Source organism: Lycorma delicatula, chromosome 3 (genome assembly GCF_047948215.1).
Source record: "Lycorma delicatula isolate Av1 chromosome 3, ASM4794821v1, whole genome shotgun sequence".
Taxonomy (NCBI): domain Eukaryota; kingdom Metazoa; phylum Arthropoda; class Insecta; order Hemiptera; family Fulgoridae; genus Lycorma; species Lycorma delicatula.
Window position 1 is genome coordinate 48,072,883 of NC_134457.1, and position 26,912 is coordinate 48,099,794.

Consider the following 26,912-nt stretch of genomic DNA (forward strand, 5'->3'; position numbering starts at 1 on the left):
TTTGTGGTATTTTTTCGATCACATGGTATGATTAGGGGACAGAAGTGAATTTTCTTTGTGTTTTAAGGTATGAGAATTACGAAAATACCAGGGATGAAACTAAATTTTCTTTATGTTTTGAGGTATGAGGATTGCAAAAATAACATTCATGTATACAATTTTGTGGCTTTAAAATCTCAGAAATAACATTCATGTGTAAAATTTTGTGACTCCATAATCTCAAAAACTACTTAATCAATCTTATTGAAATTTAGATATGCTGAAGTAGTGTATCTGAAGTTGCACATGTGGAAATTTTATGAAAATTGGTTGAGTCAATTACGCTTAATTTAAGGTCGAAAACAGACCTTGTATTAATGTATTTTTCATACGCTCTTATACAGCGAGTCACTGTGGTGAGTGAGTTTAAGTTTGATGCTTGTATGTTAGGTCTATTCGTAAATCGAACGTATGTAGTGCATTATACTCTGAAAATCAGTGCGTCTCTGACTGCGAAACAGTAAATTTCGGAAACGAAAAGTCGGTTTTCTTGCGCAAAACTGCATAAGAGATTTTTCTTTTGTAAAGGTAGTATAAATTTGTTCTTTCTCATATCTTTGTCCCTTGAAATGTTTTTTTTTAATCTATTATAACATTTTTCGTGAAAATAAGAAATTAAATACCGTCAGAAAGTTATCGGGACTTAATAAGTTTTTTATAGACCTTTTCTTTTTATTCAATCATTTTACGAATTTTTCTGTTTATTTCTCAGCCATTTTTTCCCCATTAAAATTACATATTAATGAACTAAAGGCCTGTTTGTACTGCTAAAAGTTATATTTTACTTTTTTTTATACTTCATGTAGAATGAGTAAAACGTAAAGTAAAATAGGCTTTATTATAAATTAAGCTATTTATTGGCAGCTGTTATAAGAATTGGACATATAGATACTAGTTAGAAATAAACTGGTCGCCTGCCATATTAGGTGATCACAATCCGATCGAGGGTAACGGTCGGACTTGGACCGGTCTGAAATACGAATCGCTCGTACTTTCTATTGCGACCTTCATTCACCTTATCTTGTTTACTAGATTATACTTTTACTTTTTTTCAGATCTAACATAAATAAATTTTTGTAAAAATCTAATTTTCCTTTATATTAATAAGTTATCCTTTCAATTTTGTACATTTGTCTTCAGGATAGAATATTATAATTTTTAACTAAATAAAAACAAAAATCTCTCCCAGTTACCTGTTATTATTAATTATTAACGACTAAAATAAAAAAAAAAACATGATTTAGCATTCCCTAACATAAAAAAACACAGGAGGAGTTTAAATAATGCTTACACTAGATTAATTCCTCTGAATTAAATTAAGGGTCTTTTAATTTCAAGTTAAACAATTCATTCATGAAATTCCATAGGCAAGTATTAGCTGTTTCAAATTCTTTCTTTTCTTTTTTCTCATAAAATTGTATGTTATAAGGCTAACTTAATTAATTAGTTTCTTGCCTTAAGATATTACAAAATAATTTTAAAAATGTTGCATGAGAGAATAGAACACAAATATTCAGTTTTAAAAATTACTTTATATAAATTATTTGTTTAAAAATTACTTACTTATATTAATCTGAAATTATTTACTTATACGCCCATATGACATACTGTAGATACGAAGTTTCCATCATACATGTAGATAATATGATGAAATTACATCATCGACTCCATCGTTTGTTAATTATACGTGTCTTTGACACGAGTGATTGGAGTCTACGTAAATGTTCATCGCTAATTATTAACATACAATTATAAGATTTAACCCTTTATTTCAAATGCCGATTATTCAGTTTTTATGAAATACAATTTATTTTTATAATCAGTTTTGTTGTAAAAGAATAGACCAAGTTGGTTATACTGACCCTCATTTGCTTATAATTTTATTACTTCTTCTAATTCCTATCATAAGAATACCATTAAATAATCTTTAATTTTTTTTTTGGTGTATTGCTGAAGTCTCAATTTTTTTCTTTTATCGCTTCTTACTTTCATCAGTTAAAGATTAAATGGAACAGTCTGCACTCATGTCTGTTCGCAAAATGCCATACTTAATGTTTTACCATCACACGGTTTCTGGTCTGAATCAGATCTCTTTCTCCGTGTCCTTCACTACCCTTTTGTACTTCCAGCTATACTTTTAATTTCCTGATATCGTGTGGTTCCTTTTAAATAATATAAAATCACCTTTTATTCATCCTTCTACACCCGTTTAAAGAAATCCTTCCCCTGCTAGGATGCGTCTTGGCCTTTCAGAGTTTTTATTCCGAATCGTTCTGATTAGGCGTCTATTCTCTTTATTAACTTTTTTATTATTTCATATTTTCACCAATTTATATGTACAGTGTTGTTTTTTGTATTATCTTTGATCAAATTTTAAAAGGTTATAATATTTTTCCTTTTTTCTTAGCGTTCATCAAAAATCCGCAGAGACGTATATTGCGAGGACGGTCCAAAAAGTAATGAGAATTTTCATAGCAGAGAAATGTAAAGTGTACATAGTGACAGTCCTACATGCTTACAATTACCCAATTTTTCTACTTCTCGTGTCAGTTTCAAATTGATCGTTGAAGTCATTGATCGTTCGCATAAAGTTTATCGGATAATCGTCTTCAATGTAAAAATAATATCGACTGACTTTACGCGATTCAGTTTTGTTTACGTTTAAAAAAACATCAGCTCCGAACGTAGGAAACACTGAAAGAAACATTCAATGAAGATAATGTGTCACTTGTAACACGTTCTCGTGTTTATAACGAGATTCCCGCTTTTATAACCGGATGGAGAGCGGGTCGATCGAGCACGTCGACTTACGACATTACTGTGAACACAGCGAGCGTCACTGTTCGAGAAGATCGTCGTAACCGGTGTAATAGTCGAGGAACCGCACCCATCCCAGAAAGCAGTGCATACAATATTCTGAACGAGCGGATGCTTATGAAACGCATCGCGTTTCGTTGAGTTTATTGATTTTAACGCCTGTCCAGATGGAGTACCGCATATTCTCTGCAAAGAATTGACGCTTCGTTACAAAAAAGAATGAACACGCTTTATGTACAATATGTACAATGCATAACCGATGACGATTTTGGATGTATCATTATGAACAACCCTGAGATGGAACCACAAAGGTTCCGATAGAAGTCAACTTTTTCACCACCTCCAAACAAAAAGGTAAAGTCATGATCATATATTTTTTTAATCATGAAGGATTCGTTTACCGACATCAGGTATTTGCAGGAACAGCTGTGAATGCTCTCTGGCACATCGTTGTTCTGAAGATAATGCCGACTTATTTTAAAATAAAATTCCTGGGAAAAATTTGAAGAACTTATGTTGCATCACTATAATGCGCGTCACCATGTCGCTCAGACAGTTTGTGAATTTTTAAATTAAAATGTTTTAACTCGGATCCTTACTTACCATACAGCCCAGATCTAGCTCCGTGCAACTTCTGGCTGTTCCCAGAGGTTAAGAAGTATCTGAGAGAGCAAAAATTTGATACAAATCTAAGTCGTAAAAGTTGTGGAGGCGAAATGCAAAGTGCTTTCGAAAAATTGCCTGGATTTCGTGTTCGTGAAAAGTGGATCTAGCGCTGAAAAGAATGTGCTGTACTTAAGGAAAACCATTGTGAAAAAGTGTACATAAATGTAGATTCAGAACAATTTTTTTTCGAACTACAACTGTTATCTACTTACTTTTTGGACCGCCCTCGTGCAAACATAAAATTTCGCATGACATTAGGTGGAATCCTACTAAATCATAGCATAAAATAACTGTTTATATTATATTATTTATAAAATTATTTTATTTATTGTTTTATATATATTAAATTTATCATAAGCTCCTTGTTATTCTGGTTTTTAATTTATTTTCAAATTTTGCAAGCTTCTGTTACGCGATATCTAGTACTCTTACCTATTTATTTACTTAATTTTTTCTTCTTAATTTGTAAACATTAATCATTTAATTCTTGTTTAATTTTTCCTTCTTTTACTTTCCCGTCTACCGCTATAGCTTTCGAAGGGAAAGTATTGTAATCCATCCAATTTGAGCAAATGCGGTTTTTACCGGATCTTTACGTTTTAACATGACCCTTAAGGAACCCAAAAAGGCCAAAAACCGGCTGGAAATTTTCCGGATGTTCGTATGTATGTTAGGTGTCGCCCTCTAGATCACCTTATATCCCCAGAACTATTGAACTAATTTTGACCAAACTAGATCAGATTACTATTTGGGGTACTGATGTTATTAAATTTTCAATTTAGAAGGTCAGGGGATGAGGGTGTACAGCAAGGTCACCCTCAATATCTAGAGATTTCACCTAATTAAGGTCTTATTTTTCTTACACATTTGTTAACAATTAAAAAAATTATAATATTTGTAAATTTTATTTTTGTCTTTAGTCATTTGACTGGTTTGATGCAGCTCTCCAAGATTCCCTATCTAGTGCTAGTCGTTTCATTTCGGTATACCCTCTACATCCTACATCCCTAACAATTTGTTTTACATATTCCAAACGTGGCCTGCCTACAAATTTTTTTCCTTCTACCTGTCCTATTTGTAAAATAAATTGTGCAAAATCAACCCCAACCCAAAAAATGCTCAAAATAAACTAGTGGCCAAATGGAGGGGGGTGGGGTTAGTGAGGGGGTATTGTTGACTGACTGCGTCAATAATATCACCTCTCGCCAGAAGGAACGCTAATGTAGCATTGACGTACAGCTGCTGTAGTCTTCTGCTGTGTTGTAACGTCACAGGTGAGCGGTAAGAATTAAATAAATGAATAATATTTAAAGCGTAAAAAAGTATTTAAAGTGGCCGCTAGTACCACCACAACCGCGCGAGTTAAATACGGCATGCGCATCCGCTTTAGTTAGAATCGTTGAATTAAATAAACAAAACATATTTATTATATTTAAATAAAACGATAAATATTTTGAATTGTGTGTGTATATCTGTGTGTAAGGCGTACATTAGAAAAAACCCGCCTGATGGGAAAGTCCTACAACTGTGTTGTCAGGTTTTTTTTGTAGACATTCTCTGCTTATTGTCACCATTAGTTTTGTTTTCTTAGTATTCATCTTCATACCGTAATCTACTTTCATAAAATATTTTAATTTTGAATTCCTCTTATAAAAAAAATTTAAATTGCTGTTCTTTCTTTACATTTAAAATTCTATTTTTCATAAGATCTTAATAATTTCAATATATACAACTTTTACAGCGGTTTAAAATAATTTTATCATTACTACAGAAAATTTAAAAGTAGATTTAAAATTTGTCACATAGGTATAAGTTTTTTTTTGCCCTTTTAGTATCTTTCTTAAAATTAAATATTATTGTGTAAATGTCAGATTGAACATTTCTTTCGTAAATTCCTTACAAAGAATTCGACTGTTCAACAATGGTTTTTGTTTTTATTATTGCTATTGAGTAAATATAGAAAGTATTATTTTCTTTTATTAATGGGAAATGTATAATTAAAAATTTTATCAATTACTAGTCACAGTAAGTTCTTCATTTAAGATAATGAATCTTATAATTTATAATATGCCATTTATGAATAACTGAATATAAATTTTATTTATTTATATATATTTTCTTACTGGAGTTCGTACATAAATTGGTTATTTCTTTATTTTTATTGGTGTAGCCTTGGATTTACCGGATGAACACTGAAGAAAACAATCACAGGTTCTATACGTCTTTTTTATTATTACTATTATTATTTTTTGAAAGATTATTTTGTTATATTAAACAGTTACGTTGCTCATCATAAAACAATGCACGCAAGATATACGCGTGTATTATCTTGATTATTACTATAGAAATATCAAAACCATTATCCATACGATTGCAGTACCGGTAATTCTTTCTTGGCAAAGAGATGAACGTAACGGTCGCTGAAAATGTAAAAAAAAACTCATGGCCAATTTTAACAATAAATTGGTCTTATTTTAGAGTATTTTCAAAGTATTCTCATATATTTCGTGTTTATTATCGATCATAATTTTATCACGTATATTTTTTTCTTATTTCCATGTTCCTTTCTCTTTTAATTTATGGATAGTTATAAATCGAAATGAAACTTATCACCCTTTTAAATTGCTTGCACCCTTTTAAATTGGTCTGCTAATATGTTTGGAACAGTTCATAAAAGTTTTATAGAATTTTACAATGTATACGACTTTTTTACTCCTATCTCGACTGCTTTGAAACAGAATGTTACAGCTAATAATACTGCTTTATAGCCGATTCACCATTCTCCCCACATTTTTCTCATTTTGTATGTAATATCGGTAATTTATAATAAAATAATTAATAAATTAATGAATTGAAGTCTACAGAAGAGGAAATATGACTGTCGTCAGCCGGTATTATTTGATAAGGAAGATTAGAGTTACACTTAGAATTATACACTGACGGGGTTCATATAAAAACTGTATTCGCTATTGGAATGTCCCATTTGTTACAAAAAGAAATAAATTTACGTATAGAAAATTAAAAAAGAAAAATATTATATTATTAAATAATTTTAATTTAAAAAATTATGATTTTTAACTTTGAAAGGGCGTGGAAATCGTCCTTTGAGATTCCCTGTACCGAGAGAAGAAGAAGTGGTAAAATATATATATTTTTTTTATTTAGTTATAATTTTTATTTAATTTCTTGTAATTGTAATGACTTCTGATAATTTATAATTACTCTCTTAAGAAAACAAAATTATTTACATTATTAAAAAAATCAATTTCGAAAAAATTTAATTTGAATAAAATATATAATAAAATAAAATAGATAATTTATACTGTGCTTGAATCTGATCGATTTAGGTGTTTTTAAATGCACATTTTTAAAAATATATTTTTTGAGATATATATATATATATATATATATTTATACACCCCGCCGATGAAGTCCTGTTGGCTAACATTGCCGGGTTGTTGTACTTGGCGAACCTCCTGCTGTTATACTAATTTCCGTTTACGATGGCTGGTTCACAACCGCTGAAATTTCTTTACTTATGGCTGGAATCCAACTGACTGGAGAAAGAGCTACGAAACTGATGGACTAATAAAAACATTTAAAATAAAATTATCGTGTTTGATATAAATATTATACTGTATTCATAGGAGTAGAAGAGGAATAAATTTGTTGAACTTAAAGAAAAATTATTTTTTAGATGAAGTAATATTTTTACGGTGTACCTAGATAAAGTATAATAATAAATTATTATTATTATTATAATTTAGATAACCATGAGTACAGGATCTAACGACTGACATCTTAATAACTTAAAACATTGATATGGAAATAAAAATTTCCCTTAATAATTTTTATCTAATTAAAACAATCATCTTTACCATACTGCAAAATTTGAAAAAGATTAGAAGTTGAACATACAGGAAAGTGAAAAAGACCAAATTAATCTATAGAAAATTCTTAAATCGATAATTTGAATGACGAAAATCGATCACTATTTTACTGAGATATTGTTTGAAAATTTGAAAAATTAAAATAAAAATTTAATTAAATCTCAGTGTAACAAATAATATTTTTTATTGTTAAGGCGTAAAATAATTTACAGAAACAGAAATTATCTAGTATCCCTCTCTTTCTTTCTTTCTCCAGTAAAAAAACTTGAAAACTCTTAAAAAAACAAATTTGTAAATATAGCTGTATAACGGGCAAGTACATTAACTTATTAAAAATACTAACAAATTTTGAAAATCGATTCGAGGGTTCAGTAATTATAAGCATTTAAAAATTTAAATACAAACAAAGGACAGTTTGACCTGATTTCTATTAAAAAAATTACATTTTACTTTTTAATTGAAAGTATAAATATTATTGAAATAGAATAAAGATAATTTATAATTATAAACAATTAATAAAAAATAATGAGCGAAAATGAGATATTTTCCCACTACAGTAATACTCCTTTATCTATCTGGCATAGTTCCCCCCTAATACAAATCGTAATAGAGCTACTAGGGGGGTATTCCTCCTAGAGTCCTTTGACTGTTTGCCGAAAATGCAAACGTAACCGAATGTTGTGCAACTATACTGACGTGCATCCACTTATTTTTATATATAACGACTGTAGTTTAATTTTTTTTTTTTTTTTTTAATTACTCTTCTTTGTATTAAAGCCTAATTATATTTTAGTATTTTTTACATAGTTTACGAAGATTTTGTAACAGTTATGAGTTGTTTTTGAGATTGCTTTAAATATAAGTTTCTGTGTATTATGATAGAAAAATCCATGAATAAAAAACGATCTAAAATCGCTCTCTTCCGCGTTTTTATTTAAGTTTAAATGACGGGGTATATCTTTTTCTGTGAAACCGAATATAATAAAATTTTGCTTCCATATAATGTAGTTAAACGTAACCCGATTCCCAGAATAAGAAAAATAAGTGGGCGGTGAGATAGAATGACCTATTCGCGGAGGAAACGAAGCGCATAACAACGACATAAAGAATGGTTTCGGCGTCTTACCCGGGAAAGGATGACCGTCCGAACCGCAACCCATTTGAATATCGTGCCATTCATTCATTCGATTTGAGCACATCACATTACGCCAACGACTTTGCGTCGATAATTTTAAATGTATGTTGCAAAAAAAAATTTTTTTTTTCCAGGAATTAAGAGCCTATCGAGGGCAGGTTCTTTAAAGAGAAGGACCTGGTTTATTTCCGGAATCGTGTTTGGCAGTTATGGTTTGGTCAGAAGTATTTGACTGAATTGTAGATTATCCAGTTAATTTTCCACTTCTTTTGAGGATAGATCATCCTTTCTTTTTTTGCAAAAGAAGGAGCCGAAATTAAACAGGTAGTTGTAGTTCAACGCCTTAAATCTGTACTGATTAAATTATTGTGTTAAATTACAACAGGCCATTTGATGTTGGTGGAAAAAAATGTATAACACTTATTTTGTATGTGTGTGTGTATATATATATATATATATATGTGTGTGTGTGTGTGTGTGTGTATTTTTGATAATTACTGCAGGGGATTAAAACAAAAATTAGAGTTTTTTCTTTTGTTTACCGTTACTAGCTATGAAGAATTACTTGTAAGAAATAGAAAGGAGAAAGTATATTTTCTGCAGGACAAATTGCAAAATGCAAATAGCATTACCCATAATTGTGGTCATCATTATATGTTATCGATGACTACATATACAGTATTATCGTTATTTTGCTACCATCACTTAACATACATTACAACCCATTGTTGTTAGAAAAATTACACTTTCGTTCAATATTTAGTCGGCTGTTACCTATATTTTATTGCAATAATAAAATAAACAATTCGTTTTGCAATAAGAAATATTTCTCTGGTATACTAATATACTCATAAAGTAATGATAATCATTTTTATTATTATAGATAAATGATATCCTCGGTAGTTATAGTGTAATTACGTTTATATAATACTTTATTGAACATAAGTAAGCATACTGTACGCTGATGATTGTGTTTAAACTATTGCGTCTATCTAAGGAAGAAAAAAAATATATACGACAATATATTTTACAATCATGAGTTAATAATTATTAAATGAATATATATTAAAAGTTTACAAAAAAGTTAAAAAAATAAATTAAAAAATGTTAAGAAAAAAAGAAATAAAATCGAATTCACACCGATGTTATTTTCCCTGGTAAAATAAATATATTTCATTAATTAAACTTTTATTTGGCTATAACTCTAGAACCAATGAAAATAAGTAACACTTATGATATATCGTTGGAAATCTCTCAATAAGGGCTTATTACAGCATTTAACAAAAAGACCAAAATCCAATTTTTTGGGGATGTTTTGGACACTTTTGGTTCAGTCGACTATAATCAAAAGGGGTAAATGGGAGTTGAACTACTTCATGTTGCAACAGTCCTAAATACAAAATTTCAACATCCTACAGCTAATCGGTTTTGAGTTATGCGAGATAGGTACAAACGTAAGTACAGACGTCACGCCGAAACTAGTTAAAATGGATTCAGGAATGGTCAAAATTGATATTTCCGTTGAGATCTGAAAACCGAAATTTTTCGCAATTACAGTACTTCGTACACAGGACGTAAAAAAAAAAAAAAAAAATCAAAAGACGCCGATCCTAAAAATAAGTATATAGACTTATTCGAAGTTTTTGATCGAGTTAGTGGTGGTTCTGGTTTAACTCGATCTTATACCATTTCGTATGTTTATTTGTGTTTGTGATGCGAATACGCTTCAATACCTTTTCTGACATTATGTGAAATTTTTGCGGTAAGATTCCTCGTTCATGTCTAGTTTAAATAATCTAATTAATAATTAAATTGAATTAATAAAGAGCGTCGATGGTTACCTTCCCGGTGTTCCTTAACTAAATTGTGATAATTAATTTTTTTGTATGCATTCTAATTTAAAAAATTATTAAAATGTAAAAAAATAAGCTATTATAATGAAAATACCTTCTCACAGCTAACAGTGATGTCCGCTGTTTCTGGAAATATTGCTTACACTAAATACGATAATTATAGTAAGATAATTATAGTAAGATTATTTTTTTCACTTGCTGAATTTTCCAAGATCAATTACAATCGAAAAATTGATTTTTCTCATTATTCTGTTATATATTTGATTAATTAATTTCCGAAGTACGACTTAATTTATTGAATTCGGTATAAAACGAGCGAAATCTACTACTCATCGAATACCACCAATATTAAAAAAATACAAAAAAAATAATATAATATATTAGTCCGATCTTTCTTTTTCTGTTTAGCCTCCGGAAGCACCGTAACATATTACTTCAGAGTATGAATGAGGATGATATGTATGAATATAAATGAAGTGGTCTTGCACCAGGCTCAGGTCGACCATTCCTGAGATGTGTGGTTAATTGAAACCCAACCACGAAAGAAATCGGTATCCATCAAATAATCAAATGCGTATAAAAGTAACTGTCTAACGGCCTTTTCTAAGATTTGAACCTTAGAACTCTCGACTTCGAAATCAGCTGATTTGCGATGAGTTCACCACTACACCAATCTGGTGGGTATATAAAAATAGCTTTTCAATTCGACTCGTATGTTTTATTTATTATTTTTTTTATCTTTATATATTCCAGCCTACTATTTATCGGAAAATTTTTTTACGGAAAAATTAACTTTACTCAAAGACTGATGAATTCATCACGATTTATTTTATGTATTTATTTGCCTCCCAAGGCTGTTACAAGTTAATTTATAATTTTACAAAATATAAAATTATATTTATGGAAAGTTAAATTTATTTTAAAATAAATTTTAATATAAAATCAAATATAACTAGACTTGAAATAGAGAAAAAAGTAAAGCTTAGTAATAACAAAATGTTTTTTTTCCTTTTTTTTTTGGAGGACTAACTTTTACAAAATTACTAAGTGTAATATAGGTAAATGTAGCATAACGGAAACCTGTGCGCTAGCAGAGCTATTCGGTAAAATACGAGTACATAATTGTGATGCAGTTAATAGAGCACATTATCAATTAAATCAGAAGAAACGTAATCAAAAGTTGAAATATATATTAAAATAATGAATTAAAAAAAAAGTCATAAATTGTAAGAGAAAGTAATTCAAATATGATAAAACTCAGTAAAGGATTGTTGCTTTTTTACAGATTTTAAAACTAGTCAGTGGATACCGGAGTACATTGGTGATTGAAGTTCAATTAACCACATGTCTCAGGAACGGGTGGTCTGAGTATGTATAAGACTACACCTCATTTACATATCATCTTCGTCTCGATGGGCCGTAGTGGGGGTTGCTTATTGTTCAGTAGTTGAGCAGATTGCTTCGTATATATTAGGAAAAAATAAATAAGATCTTTTATCCGATATTCAATTGTCCAGATATTACATTTTCTTAAAAAGAATTGTAATGCTTTAAATGGGATAACATTTATTTATTACTTCTTGAGTTTAATAATTCTCTTCATGAAATCGTCATATTATTTGAAGGAATTATAAATGTGTTTCTAGAGATATACATTATAATCGATTAGAAATTTGTTTTTATTTTAAAGTTATTAGCTACTTTTTCTTAAAGTGCTTAATAGTTAAAATTGATAAGAGTTATTTTACCTTAATATAAAAATCAATTAGTTAAGTACTACTGTCGGATGAGTATTTTAATAATTTGTTCGAGCGATTACTTTGAGTAGATTGTAATTTTGCAAATTAGAGGAAATAAGTTTTCTTTTACGACTCAAATAAGACGTACCTATGTTATTATTAATTCTTAAAATATTATAGCAACTTTCATCTTTTCTTAAGTTTCAAATTACGCCTATTTATAAATAAATAAATATTTATTACGATATGAAATGTGTTTATCAATAAAAAATAATACTGGAAATTTAAAAAAAAACATGTACTTAAAATTAGTCAGGTTATAAAATATTTTTAATTCGGTCGTAAATGAAAATTTTAATTTATCAGTTTTTGACTTATTGACGTTTAAAGTTGATTTTTGCAATAAATTTTTAAAAATACACGATTCCCTGAACAGATAAATCAAACAGTCGATATGTCCTTCTAAATATATTGTTCTGGCCCTAAGAACAATGATTTTATTTTTTTCATATAATTTTTATATTTTTGTTTTTAAACCTTACGATTTTAAAAATAATATTTAACAATTTTCTTTAGCCGTATAAACTATTCATAACGATTCTGTATATAACGAATGATATTCTTAATACTGATAATAATAACATGTGCAGTGATAAGATTGTAATAATTAAAATAATATTATAACTAATAAACCAACCGTAATTATTACGGTAGAGTTTGATCGATAATGTTATAAATTAATTAATTGTAAATTAATGGTGTTGGAGGGCATAATTATAAATGTTGTACAGACTTTCATTAGCTGAGTTACAGAATTCCTAAGGGTACCATATTTTATTTTACCCGAAGGGTTTGTCTATCGACCAGTACCGATGTACATTTCATAGCAGGAAGGGGTACACTAATTTGTCGCTTACACTACACGTCCAGGTTTTTATTAGATTGTAACGAATATAAATCACCGAGGTACGACAGTTATCGAAATGAATTGCTTTCTCTGAAAATAATAATTTAATTTACATCCGATTCTTGTAAACAAACTGAAGATTTAATTAATTCAATGTAATATTATGTACATTTCGGTGAACTCGGCTCGCTAATGTAACCTGTACTGTGATAAAGACTATACGAGACTATTTAACATTTCCGATTTTATCAACTACGTCCGGTATCGGATTCTTATTGTGTTGTATGATATCCGTATCGCTAGTTAAATTTTATGGCAGATAAAACTTTTGGCAATTTTATTGCCAAAATGTTTACCACAGTTCAAACATCACCAATCTCACTACTACATAAATCATAAAAAAATTGATGGAGACAACACCTGACTCCCTTGTACGCCTATTAAATTTCAAATGTATATTTTTTTTAAATGAAAAGTACATAAAATTTTATTTCATTAATAACGTCTGATATTTTTTTTATTGTTATTATTGAAATACCAAAAATATTTTTTTTTTATAATCGGAGGTTAATAATTATTAATAAATCAACATATTTAAATAAAAAATTTAAAAAAAAAGTTAAAAAAAGGACATGAAGTCTGATTCGAACAGATGTACTTTCACACAAGATCCAAATATTTAATTAATTAAACTTTTATTTGGCTATAAGTTTGAAACCAATGGAAATAATTACCATTTATGTATGATATATCGTTGAAAAGCTCTCAATGAGGGTTTACTACTGCAGTTAAGAAAATGTCCAAAATCCAAATGTTTTGGATTTTGGGCACTTTTTGTCGAGTCGATTGCAATAAAAAGGGGAGGTGTACGATTATTTGTTACTACAGTCCAAAATCAAAAGTTTCAACATCTTACGGCTAATCGTTTTTGAGTTATACGAGACACATACGTACGTACGTACAGACGTCACGCCGAAACTAGTCAAATTGGATTCAGGAGTGATCAAAATAAATATTTCCGTTGAAACCTGGAAACGGAAATTTTTCGCGATCACAACACTTCCTAGAAGGAAGTAAAAACTATGAATAACTTAAAATTTCTTTTACTAAATTTAATTGTTTATATCGAGATATTTCAACTATATCGATTGTCATTGTCTGTATTGATCTTGTCTATGTCAATATCGATTTCTTCAGACAGTTATTTAATTTAAATATTAAATATTATGGAACTAATAACATGTAAACACTTCCGGGACAAATAATAATAAATTCTGAAATTTTCGGCGAAATCAGTTGAGTAGATTTTGAGTTATTAGGGCTAGGGCACACACACACACACACACACACACACACACACACACACACACACACGCACACACACACACACACACACACACACACACACACACACACACACACACACACACACACACACACACACGCACACACTAACAATGTTGTCTTTTATTTATGTAGATATTAACATTTATTTATTATTTGTAAAATTTTTATTCTCTGGGATCGTTTTATAAAATATTTCTCTCTGTGAATAGACTACGAAAAATTGTTACGAAAGGAAAATTAGCCACATTTAGAAATTTCAAAAATGTAGGTACTTTGGTACTTTGAGATGATCGTCATCTTAGCCTTTTATCATATGTACTTTATTCCACATGAACACGTGACACGAGCCGTGAATACAAATACAATACAAATCGATGTAGACGTGGAATCGTGACTTCACCGATAAATGAATTTTACAACGTATTAAAAACATAATTGATTGATAAATAACTCTTCTACCCGTATAGCACAGCGAATCGCTTCACAATTATTACTGGATCGTCTTCAAATTTTATTACCGTACAACTTCATATTATCACAATCACCTCATTTCCTTATGAACTCCTGTTTGAATTATGATATGAAACCTTGGCAATTCAACAGTTATTTTTTTTTTTACTAAAATACTTATAAATCATTCGACCGTAATTAAACGCAGCCACAGTAATTCAACTGATCAACGTGTAACCATAATGTACAGTACTCCAAGAAATGTCCAAAAATAGCCTATTCTGCTTCACTGCACAATGTTATATGATTAAATTCTTATCTTTTTTTGCGATATAGTAAGTAAACAACGACCGCAAGCCACTGAATAAATACGCGTACGACACATATCCAAGAAGGAATAAGACAACCTAAAAATGTATTTACCGTATTTATTTTTAATTATACTCTCTTGATTTTTTTTCTAAAATGCAACCTCTCAAGAAAATTTTAAATAATTCGAAATTTTAATAATTATTAAAATAATTTTTAATAATAATAAAATTTTACTAATACGAATTTTTAGTTTAAAAATCATTAAAAATAATTTATTTTTTGCTTTTGAAAAGTATCATAGAATTATTACTATTTATTTTTAAATACTTTTTTCAAAAGTTTTAGAGAAAAGTAAATTTTCATTAAATTGTGTGGGAATTTAATGTCTACATACATTATTTATTTTATTCATAAATTTGCAATACGAATAATACGTATTAACATATTGTTTTAATGATCAATTACGGTCAGTAATGATATTCCTTATGTTTATAAAGAAAAAAAATTACAACTATTAAATTAAAGTTGTTACAATCACCCGATTGTTTCTTCTGCATTATAAATGTGACATGTATAATACAATAGTGACGTTTGTAAGTATTTATACGAATTACGAATTATTAAACTTGTGTTTTGAGCTATATCAAGATATCTACACAACATGACACCGCATGACTGCATCGATTGTATGATAACCGTGGGAACCACTGACGTTGATTGTAAGACAACTGAGACGAGACAGGAATAAAGCAAAACAAGAATTGCGATTAAAACCGAATACCTTCATCTGTTTAATATCTTCTTAGCTTATTCCCTATCTTTGCCGTTTCTCGCTCGGTCTTTCTCTCCTTCTCGCTATCTTCGTTTCGCATGTATGTGCGAAAATGTTTGTTTGCGTTAAATTGATGTACTTACATATATAGATATAGAAATAGTTGTTTATTTATTTTTTCCCATTTATATTTTATTTCAGACTATTTGCTATTGTTGTAGCGTTATTAAAGTTACTTCTTTTCAGAAGGTTCTACGTTCGAATCCCAGATACGCTTGGCATTTTTCTTTCAAGCTGCAAAAGATCATTAATAACTTAAAAAAACGTTGGGTAGTTGTAACTAGGAAGAGACTGTCTTTAGAGGAGATAAAATAATTAATTATCATTACAATAAAACCGGGGATTTTTCATAATAGCTCATAAATGGTAATAAATAATAATGGTAGTGGTAATAAATTAAAACGAAGGTTTTTTTTCGGATGGTAGTTTCTTCACTTCATAATACATTTGTCAGACTCAATTTTTTTATTTATTGTTTTATTTTTATCAAAATTTAAATAATTTTAATACGAGTAATATTAAGAGCAAACAAGATGTAACAAAACCAAAGATAACAGATTCCTGTAATCTTTTTTTATATTATATTAGCCACAATATAACGTAGGGACTGAATCTCATGCTTTTCACCACTTGACTTTCAAATATGTCGTAGAAAATCTTTAATTGTATGCATTAAAACCGCAAATTACTTTTGTCGATTAAAATAACGTTAACCTATCTTTTTTTGCATATTAACTATATGTTAGCCATTTTATTAGTTAGCCTATCAAATCGAACATATATAGTTTTTACTTTCCCAGTTATAAATTTATAGAATATAAAGGAAAATATGCTAATGGATAAAATTTTTACATCGGGGATTTTGTAAACCATCTACAACCGGGGAGTTTTCATATCTCCAGTTACAATTCCGAAAGTGATCTAATATTGAAAACCTTCTTCCTCCTAAGAGTTTACTCGTATGTATGTATATTTTTTTCCTATGTTTTGCTTGATATCTCCAAACCAGATGGACTGATTTGGATGAAACTTTATACGATGATTTCTAATATTAGTTACAGGTGCCATTTTATTTTGATCACAGTAAGTCTGGGAAGCATGAGATACAGATCTTATCTGTCACGTATCTCAATTTTTGTTTCGAATCACAATCACAATTTAAATATTAGCTATGACTTAATTATATTATATTTTCTCATAAAGTTTCCCGCTCTATCGAGATAAAAGGAAGATTTTTCTGCGTTTTCTCGTTCAGGTTTCCATCATGAGATATATTTAATTTAATCATTTTTATAATTTAAATTTAATATTTCTCATGATGGAAACCTGAACGAGAAAACTCATAAAAATCTTCCTGTATATATATATATATATATATATATATCCCGGTTATTTAGGTATACGGTATACTATGTAAGGGAAATTATGCTAATCAGGTTCAAATTTGCATGTCGGAGTTTTGCAGTGTTTGACGTTTCCATGATCCCCTCTAACAAAAAAATTACAATTTTAGCACTGAAATATTCCGAAAATATGTGCATACTTTTTTCACGTTTATTTGATGATTTCTCTATATTTGGCGCCTTGATCTCATTTCATTTACTCACAAGTGGTCAATGGATAGAGAGATTGGGCCATCTTATTTTTCCTATATTTTAAACTTTTACTTAAACGGCAAATCACTTTTTTCATATAATTTAATGCTCTTTTCTTAGATATATAAGATACTTCCTGATAGTGCTTAGACATATTCAAAGTCCCGTAAAGAAATAGGGTTGGAAGACCCTTTCCTTATTTTTTGTTTTTTTTTTTCATTTGGTTATGTTTTTGGGTGATCTCATTCAGGGATGGGAATAATAAACCAAATTATTTTTGCTTTTTTTTTCATCAGTTATCAGTTTTGCTTGGTATCTTCAGATCGAATTAACTGCTTTTTATTAAATCCTGTATGAAGACATAAATATGGGTTATTGATATCATTTAATTTTGGTTACAATTGGCCAAGAGTTGGGAAAGTATTATCACAGGATCCCATATTTCAAAATGTTACTGAACGAGTAGAAAATGTTTTTACATATTCTTTACTTGTATAATTACGTACTTTAATATTTCAATTTCTCGACTGAAGGCTATAAAGTTATCCAACACTGTCGAATTTTTTTTAGCTGTTTCAAATAATCATTTTAATAAATAGCTTTTACTTAAAAAAATGGCGGGCAATTAAAATCCGTTAATCCAAAATTTTGGCGAAGCTTACTCGAAAAAATTAGTTATTAGACAGTTGGTATATTTTTTGTATGTTTGATACGGGTGTATATTATGTTTAAAATTTAAAAAAAATAAACTCCGATATGCATATATATATTGTATGTAATTAATATAAAAAAACTTAATTAATAAACGTTTCTTTATATGTTTTTTTTCTTTTTTTTTAATAATATAAGAAAAAAATGTTATAGTGAAATAAAAATCCACGAGTTAACAGAAAAGAAATATCACCCTCGTTTTTTTGTCATTATTATGAAGCGAATTGTTAAGTTTTAAAATCTATCGACAATAATATAACGCAACAAGTATAAATACAGTATTAGATTTGAAGTCAGTTCTGTTTTGTGAACAAAAAGAGTACTTACATAAATAATAATTTATGATGTGTAATCATTAAACGTTATTTGTAACAAAAAAGAACATACTTAGCAGTTTAACACCATATTTGCTGTAAATTATAACTTTACACTTATTGCTATACGAGTGAACTTTTTATTGACTATATATTTTAAATATTTAAACACCTGTTTTCACCAAGAGAGAATTGATATGTGACGTTATTTAATACAATTTGGGAAATTAACATATAATTACCGTGTGTATTGATTCGTAATTGTTTAACTGGGATGTTCGTCGTCTCAGTTAATGATAAGAATTAAATTAAATACGTTCAACAATTATTACACACGATCTGACGTCCTTTCTTCGGGTTTTTCTGTTTCAAGCATCCATGCAGATATCTTTTGCGATAAACAGAACAAATTAATATATTCATCGACGAGAAAGACACCCACAAAATAATATACTGGCAAAGACTTGTTCGTGATACCATCTTCTTTTAGCGAGACGACACAAGACGATGAACAACTATTTACACACGCGCCGTAAATTAAATCTTACAGAGGAATGCAGAACGCGATAAACAAATAAATTTTCTTGACTTTATCATCAAAAAAACAGACCGACAAAAGCCAAATTTTAAAAATATGTAGGAAATTAACATCGACCGATAAACCTAATTACAATTTCTTAGACAACCTAACAGCACGTAAACTACTTACTTTTAGTTGTACGATTCACAATTTACTCGGCAAACCGTGTCTGAACAGTAGATGAACTTGATACTAGAAAAATATTTAGCTGACACGAATGGATGTACAGATGCTTATTGATCCGATCCACAGAAAATACTTAAAAACAAAAAGTAAAAATACAATAACATGTATTCAATAAAGACAAAGGAAAAGCTAACAGATTTGAAAAATCTGGATGCACTGTGTCTTACACAATAAACAAAACAAATAATTATACAGAGAATACAATAAGACGTACCTCTGTTATATACTTTTATAAATTGAACCGCTTTGATTAGACGGTTTTATAAACCGGTTGAACAAGATACAGCTTCAAAAATATAATAATCACATAAAAGTTCTTCGCAGTAACATGACGTTAACGTTTGAACAACCTACTCAAAGATGTAGACCAAAAATCCACTCACATAATGTTAGTAATTTTGATTTTTTACAGATACACACGGAAGGAACGCATCTTGAAACACTTAAACATTATGAAATGTATAGATATAAAACAACTATGTAAAAAATGATCATCCTGATACCACATAGGGGAATACATCCACCATGTGAAGACTTTTGTCGCTACACTGTCCATTGTGCTGTTCATGTTCATCTTTACCAGAAGTCTTCTAAGATATTTCTGAACACACATCTTTACATCTTGGTTGTCAACTAGGCCTCAGTCCTACAGTTGCGATGGATATGTACACCGGTAATTTTTCTCAGATTAACGTTTTCGCTAAGGGTTTGTTCGGACGTCTTTCTTCTTCAGTACTACCGTACCATCTCTCCTAATTTCTTACCGGCTTAGGGAAACGCGTACCTCGCACCTTCGTTAATATTCATTCTAAGTAACGATTTGACCACATAAAAATACTCTTACTAGGTACCTGTTGTTTTTCCTGTGATTTTTAATTCTACTTGTGAGATGATATAATTACAAATCTGAGGATAATTGTCCGAAAAACATTTACATTTTGACTTTTCCTCTTATCGCGTGAAAAGCTACCGTGCTAGCCCGGCCGATGGAAATGTAGCCAAATGGAACAGCTAAATTTTAAAACTGAACTACTTTTCGATTGCGTTGTAAATACTCGTTTTCTTAACTCAAAATATAATCATCAGCAACGATATATTATTCTACGCAAGAGTCAGAATGAGTGAGATTAAAGATTCAGTTTCTGAAGACGGTCTCAAAGCGTTTATATACGTTTCTAAACCGTTATTTTATAAAAATTTGATTCAGTTTATTTTTTCAGAAAAATAAAATGTAACATCAATAAAATTATTGATAATTATTACGACCTCGGATGTGGTTTTATAAGTAGTTTACACAAGGAAGATGAGAATGATAAAATGATCGGTAAAGATATTCCAAACCTTAACGGGAATCGAACCCGAGACTGAATTAAAAATCTAAACCATGTTAACCATACATCGACTGTCCGACTGATTTGAATGACTTTTATTTCAGAATTAATAGTAGTTTTTAACTCGTATACCGATGCGGTTTAAATATTAAAAAAATCTATTGATAATGCATTTTAAAATCATGGTATATTAATGAATTGGAAGGATTAACGTAATTTTCACTTTCCAGACCGTTGAAATACGTGGTAATTACAAAATAAACAGTCAATTTTAATGGTTTGTGTAAAATTTATTTTTAATACGTAAAGAAAGTTTCTAACATGTTTTTTCAGGGAATGTTTTTAAGTCGGTACAGTTGTTATTGTTGACGTCAATATTGATTATTGTACCGCATATCCGGTCTGGAAAGTTAGCCTCTACTCCTCTCGAGAAAGCTTTTTGTTCTAGAATTAACCAAAACAAACGACGTTATTATCATACAGTAACGTTTCAGAACAAAGTACACTAAACTCCACCACTGGGTAATCCATCTTCGACTAGAAAAGCAATTATAAAATGCAGAGTGTCTATGTAAAAATATAATTTCTGGAGGAACTCCAGTTTTCAGAATTACAAACTCCGCTACCGACCTGATTGAACATTTTTCGGAAACTGTTGAAAAGACGTCTTATAAATTATAATCAGAAAAAAATTTAAGTGACGATAGAATTTTTTGTAAAGGTTTCTTACAACACAACTGCAGAAACGTGTTGACGAAGAAAATGGTGTCTTTCTCCGCTAATGTTTGGTTGCTAGTGTACCAAAAAAAATGGGGTATATTAATAAACACAATGGGGTATATTAATAAACACAATGTACGAAATTGGGAATAAAAATCCATAAATAAAATGTGCTACATACACGCCATTCGTCGAAAATAAACGGTATTTTGTGCTATATCCGGCGAAAAGATGTACGGACCGTTTTTTTTCGCAAACATTTAATAACTGGAGGAATTTTGTCTACATGTTTAATCTCTGACTAACGCCTCGACTCGAGAAGAACACTGAGAACATTCTTGTACAAGACGGAGTTTCGCCTTACTCCCGCATAGAGATTCGAAATTGTCTAAACGAACTCTTTTTAAGAACTTGGATTGGCAATGCAACTAAAGAAAACATGTTGAAATGTTGGTTACCATGAAGTCCATACTTAATGCCTTGTAACTACTCTTTTGGAATTTTATAAATGACAAAGTTTATTCCCTCCCCTTCCTCTTGATGCAGATAACTTAAAACATTTATCGCATACGCTCAGCGTCGAGCAGGATATGCTTTCACATGTTCGGGATAAATGATTTACTATTGTATTTATATCGGCCGTAGGACTCGCGGTGGTCACATTATCTTATTGACACACTTTGTGAAATTTGCTGTAAATCATTAATAATTTCCATATTTGAAAAATACTATTTTTACAAACCATCGAAACGTGTATTTCATTATTTTTTAATCACCTACGTATGAGGGAGAGAAAGTATGGTTATCAACTAAAAAATGAACCTCCCTACAGAAGTTTTGAAACTGTCGATGTGTGAAACGCAAATATCATTAAAAGCAAAACGTATCATGTGGTATTACAATATACATTTTTAAACCAATTTTTCTTTATTTTCCGACTGCCTGTAGCGAGTTTATATTATTTTTTCTTGTATTATTAATTTTTATTATTTTAGAAATATAAGTAGAATCTTTCCATAGCATGATGAGCAATATTTTTTTTATTTATATTATTTTTTCTACTTCCTTTACAAATGCTGAATATGATTGTTTAACAATCGACATACGCATTTAGTTCTAAATCTTCACTTTATGTAAACGATTCTTAAACCTTTTCTCCATTTTTTATTACATTAACTATTTAAAATAGTTCCTTCTGAAATTTTAAACTTAGATTGAAAAATAAGTAACTAAATGACATACTTTTAACGAAAATAAAGAATACTCTAGATGAATATTGCACAATGTATATTTGTAATGTGCAGTAAGTTAATGTATTATATAATTTTTATAAGTTTTATACGAAATAAGATTTAAATAAAAATTTATTTTTAAGCCTAAGTAAATTATGTAATATGTTTTTATTGGTTTAATACCTTTTTTAGCTGATCATTAATCATGACCAGATCTTCGAAAATACATTCCAAAATTATTGCGGGGTTACGATTTAATCCTCCTATTAAAATATAGCATCTGACTAAAAACGTTTTTATAGGCTACAAATATTAATTTACGTATAAAATTGTGAAATTTATCGGTGTATTATTAGACAAAAAATTATGAGAATAAAAGTTATATCTTCAAAACAAATTTACTACTGAAAAATTTGAAATTCATTGTTTAATTATTGTTTACTCGATTTATAGTTGTAAAAGTAGTACATTAAAAACTAATGTTGTTACTGACTCGGTACAGAAAATGAGAAAAGAAAAAGAAAAATGAAACTCCAACCGCAAAAACGTTTTGAATAGCATTACTAAGTGGGTTTTCAAGGACGAATAACTTTAAATATTTTGTTATCCTCCGTAAATGTTTCTTGTTATTTTGTTCTTCTCAAAAGATACCGATCCAAAATAATGCCTGTGCTAAAATAAATACCATTACCTAGTAACATAAGAGGTTATTGTTAGTTTAGAAGTGAAATTATTCGTACGCTTATTGACATTGTACAGAACTAAAATTGAAAACTAAAAAAGTTTCTTACAGTATTGTTACTGCTACACAGTACGGCACAGATTATATTATATCCTCATCTCATGATGATTATTAAAAAATACAATATGAAGTTAATAATTTTTTCACTATTTACATAGGATAGTAAAGTACTTCCTTCTCTCATTTGCTCTCTCTTTCATACTGTTTATGTATGTGTGTTTTTACGAATATTTGTTACATTTATTTTCATTAATTCCTAAATCCATTTCTGTCGTATTCAAATTACGTTTTTGTGTTTATAAAATTTTTTCACTTTTATTTCAAAATAATGCCCAATCACGACGTAATCTGCAATAAATTTACTTTCGCTGTTGTATAGTTATATTGTAGAACAGTGATTCTCACCTTTTTTGGCTCCGCGACACATAAAAAGTAAAGAAAAAAATATATAATGAATATTTCACGACACCCCAACCTAATTAAACCCTGTTAAAACTATTTAGTTGCGTTAATAGCGACGCTAATGAACGTGCATAAATGAAATGAATAAACACGAGCAATTTACTGGTTCCGATGATAAGTACGTGTGCTCATTGTAATTTGATGTGCTTGCGTAATATTCGTTGTGAGGGCGCCATGTTCAAACATGCTTATAATATATTTGAACACGTCATGCTCTCAGCAGTATAAAAGCGGGGTAAGGGATGTAAATTCTGTGAATCGATTGGTAAAAAAACAAGATTGTATAATGACAGTTATTTAAATTATGGTTTTATATCGTTGGATGGAAAGCCACAGTGCTTTGTTTCCTTTCAAGTTCTCTCCGATGAAAGCATGAAACCAACAAAGTTAATTCGACACTTGGAAATAAAAATCCGGATCATAAAAGCAAACCCTTGGAATTTTTCGAAAGAAAATTACATACTTTGAGAAAGCAACAAGTTTCTATTTGTAAGTCAAACCATAGTGATAAAAGTACACTTGAAGCACCTTATTTCGTAGCATTAAGAGTAGCTGAAATTTCCAAACCCCCATACAAACTCACAAAGCCTCATATTGTCTGCTGCAATTGATATGGTTTTAATAGGCGTGGAAGAAACAAAAAAATTGAAAAAAATTCCGCTTTCTAACGACACAGTAACAAGGCGAATCGATGAATTACTTGGCTGCCGATCTTCGCGATCAGATAATTCAGTAAGTGATTTCAAGTGATTGTTTTAGTATTTTGATGGATCAACAGATTTGGCAGATATTTTTCAGTTTTTATATTTTGTAAAATATGAATGCGATAAGGGACAGATCAATTGCAAATCAATACCTGATCATCCAATAGGACAATGTCTTTTTGTTTTTTTTTTGTAAAGTTACTAAAAATTATAACGTAGGTTGGACAAAATGTATTACAGTATGTAGTGATGGTATAGAGGCGATAATAGGAAAGAACAGTGAATTTCTGAAAAAAAAAATTAAAAGATTGTTTTATACCAAGAGCTTGGTGTAAACAAGCAGAACACATTTTAAAGAAGCAGCGAGTCTGGTAGGCATGCTCCTGCCAGAAAAAAATATGCCGGAAAATCTCAAAAAAAGTCTGTGTAAACCTGTAAAAATGGTTTATTTTATTAAAAGTCGACTATTACAGAATATGCTGTTTGCTAAACTGAAATGGGCGAAAATAAAAAAAATCTCTTCTTTTCCATACAGGAGTCAGATGGTTATCGTGGGGATATCTGGATTATTTGCCTTCAAAGCAAAAATTAGATATGTTTCCGATTATATTAACAATAGTTTGGATGAAGACACTATTATTCATCGCAGTTTGGATAGCATGGAGATTCATTTGCGTGAGCGAAAATTCAGTTGGCGGGATATTTCCCGGAAGATAAAAATGATTTCTGGAAAAGATGGGTACTGAATCCATTTAATGAAAACATTGCTGCAACTGTTAACTTGCCAGTTGAGATTCACGATCAGCTCATCGAAACGTTTCATAACGTTCTATCTAAAAACATTATTTTAGCATTGAAAATTCCGGAAGGATGTGTATACGTACGTTTCAATGTATGTTGGCCTTTTTTTCTTAATTCTGCGGATTAGATGGACCGAGTTGGATGAAATTTGGTATGATAGTTACTGTTACGGTGAATTTATGCCATTTTATTTTGGTCACATGCCATTTTTCAATCTAGGGGATTGAATTCAATGGGTACTTACAGTATATCTCAAATGGTAAATTAGATTTTTCACATAATTTAATTCCCTTTAATTTTCTAAGGCAGTTTCTGATAAACTTTACTTATTCAAACTACCCTTTAGAGGTGGAGAGCAAAAAAACCCTTGTATTTTTTGCATTTGTGGACCCAAAAGTCACATTTTTGTATTAATTAATGTAATTAGATTACATTATTTTATTTGATTAAATTAATATTAATATTATTTCTTTTGATATCGTTTTACAACGATATCTACGGACTGAATCGAACGAAGTTTTATGAGATTTTGTACGAGACTTCTAAATACGGCTTGGATTCCGTACCTCAGCATTTTACTCCAAGAGTAGAATAAATTTTTACTCATTTCTTTACTTGTATATTTAGATATTTAATGTTCCACTTAATTTTCTCTAAGTAGTACTCCGTTCAGAATTACGCGAGTAAATAATTACTGAAACTGTAATCGTACTGTGTAACGTGTAATTCTAAGAATTCCAAATAAAAGGCTTACGTACTCTAGTGATGAAAACTGCTAACTATTAATAATAAAGCTATTAAAATTTTAACTTCATACGTAAATTAAATCTCAAGATCCGAAAATCTTCTAACTTTAATTTTTTTTTAAATCAACAGAATTATATGTCTTAATAGTACGTGTTCTAGTCAGCGTCTCAAAATATTATCATACGAAAAATACAAATGTAAAACGTGGTGTGATTTCGATTAAAGTCGTTATCTATTTATAAAAATATTATTTTATTTAAAATCTTCCTTATCATTGTAAAGAACAGTGAAAAAATTGATTTGTAAGGCTGAATGCTAACTTTATTACTGCACGGTATTTTTATTCTTGAGAACGGTTACTCTACTATAAGAGTATTTGTGAACGGAATCGGTTCGCCTACAACAAATAAAACACTTCAACGATTTTTATGATAGAGAACGTTGATGTCCGGGTAGCCCGATCTCCGTTCCCTCTTTTACGATTCTAGGATTCAATACGAGAGTAAAATTGGTTTCCTCCGTTTTGGGGGAAGCCGATCCACATCCCTCTCATGAAAATCCTGGATCGTTCTGTGTTAAATGAAATTACAGTTTGATAATTTGTACAACGCTGTCCTGGCTCAGTTCGGTTGATACAGCATCAAAGTTCTATTTCGGTAATTGTAAGGCAAAATATAACATTATAATCAGTCGATACGTGAAGCCAAAGGAAAGTTATATCAGCAAATTTATAAACTTTGGCTTAACAGAACACAAATGTTGTACATTATGAAAAATTCACATTTTTACTTAAAAGCTAA

General features: G+C 29.8%; 1 protein-coding gene across 3 annotated transcripts in view; it reads left to right on the plus strand.

The window, feature by feature from the left end:
- LOC142321567 (ras-GEF domain-containing family member 1B-like) overlaps positions 1–26,912 on the plus strand; it is a 651,166-nt gene that overhangs the window by 192,484 nt on the left and 431,770 nt on the right. Inside the window, exon 1 of one of the 3 annotated variants that reach the window (XM_075359757.1) lies at positions 5,697–5,733. The exons of the other annotated variants lie outside the window; for them this stretch is intronic. Within the exon in view, the coding sequence (XP_075215872.1) occupies positions 5,708–5,733 (26 nt within the window). The 5' untranslated portion in view covers positions 5,697–5,707. Of the gene's footprint in view, positions 1–5,696; positions 5,734–26,912 lie in introns of those variants that run through there. 3 annotated transcript variants of the gene reach the window in all.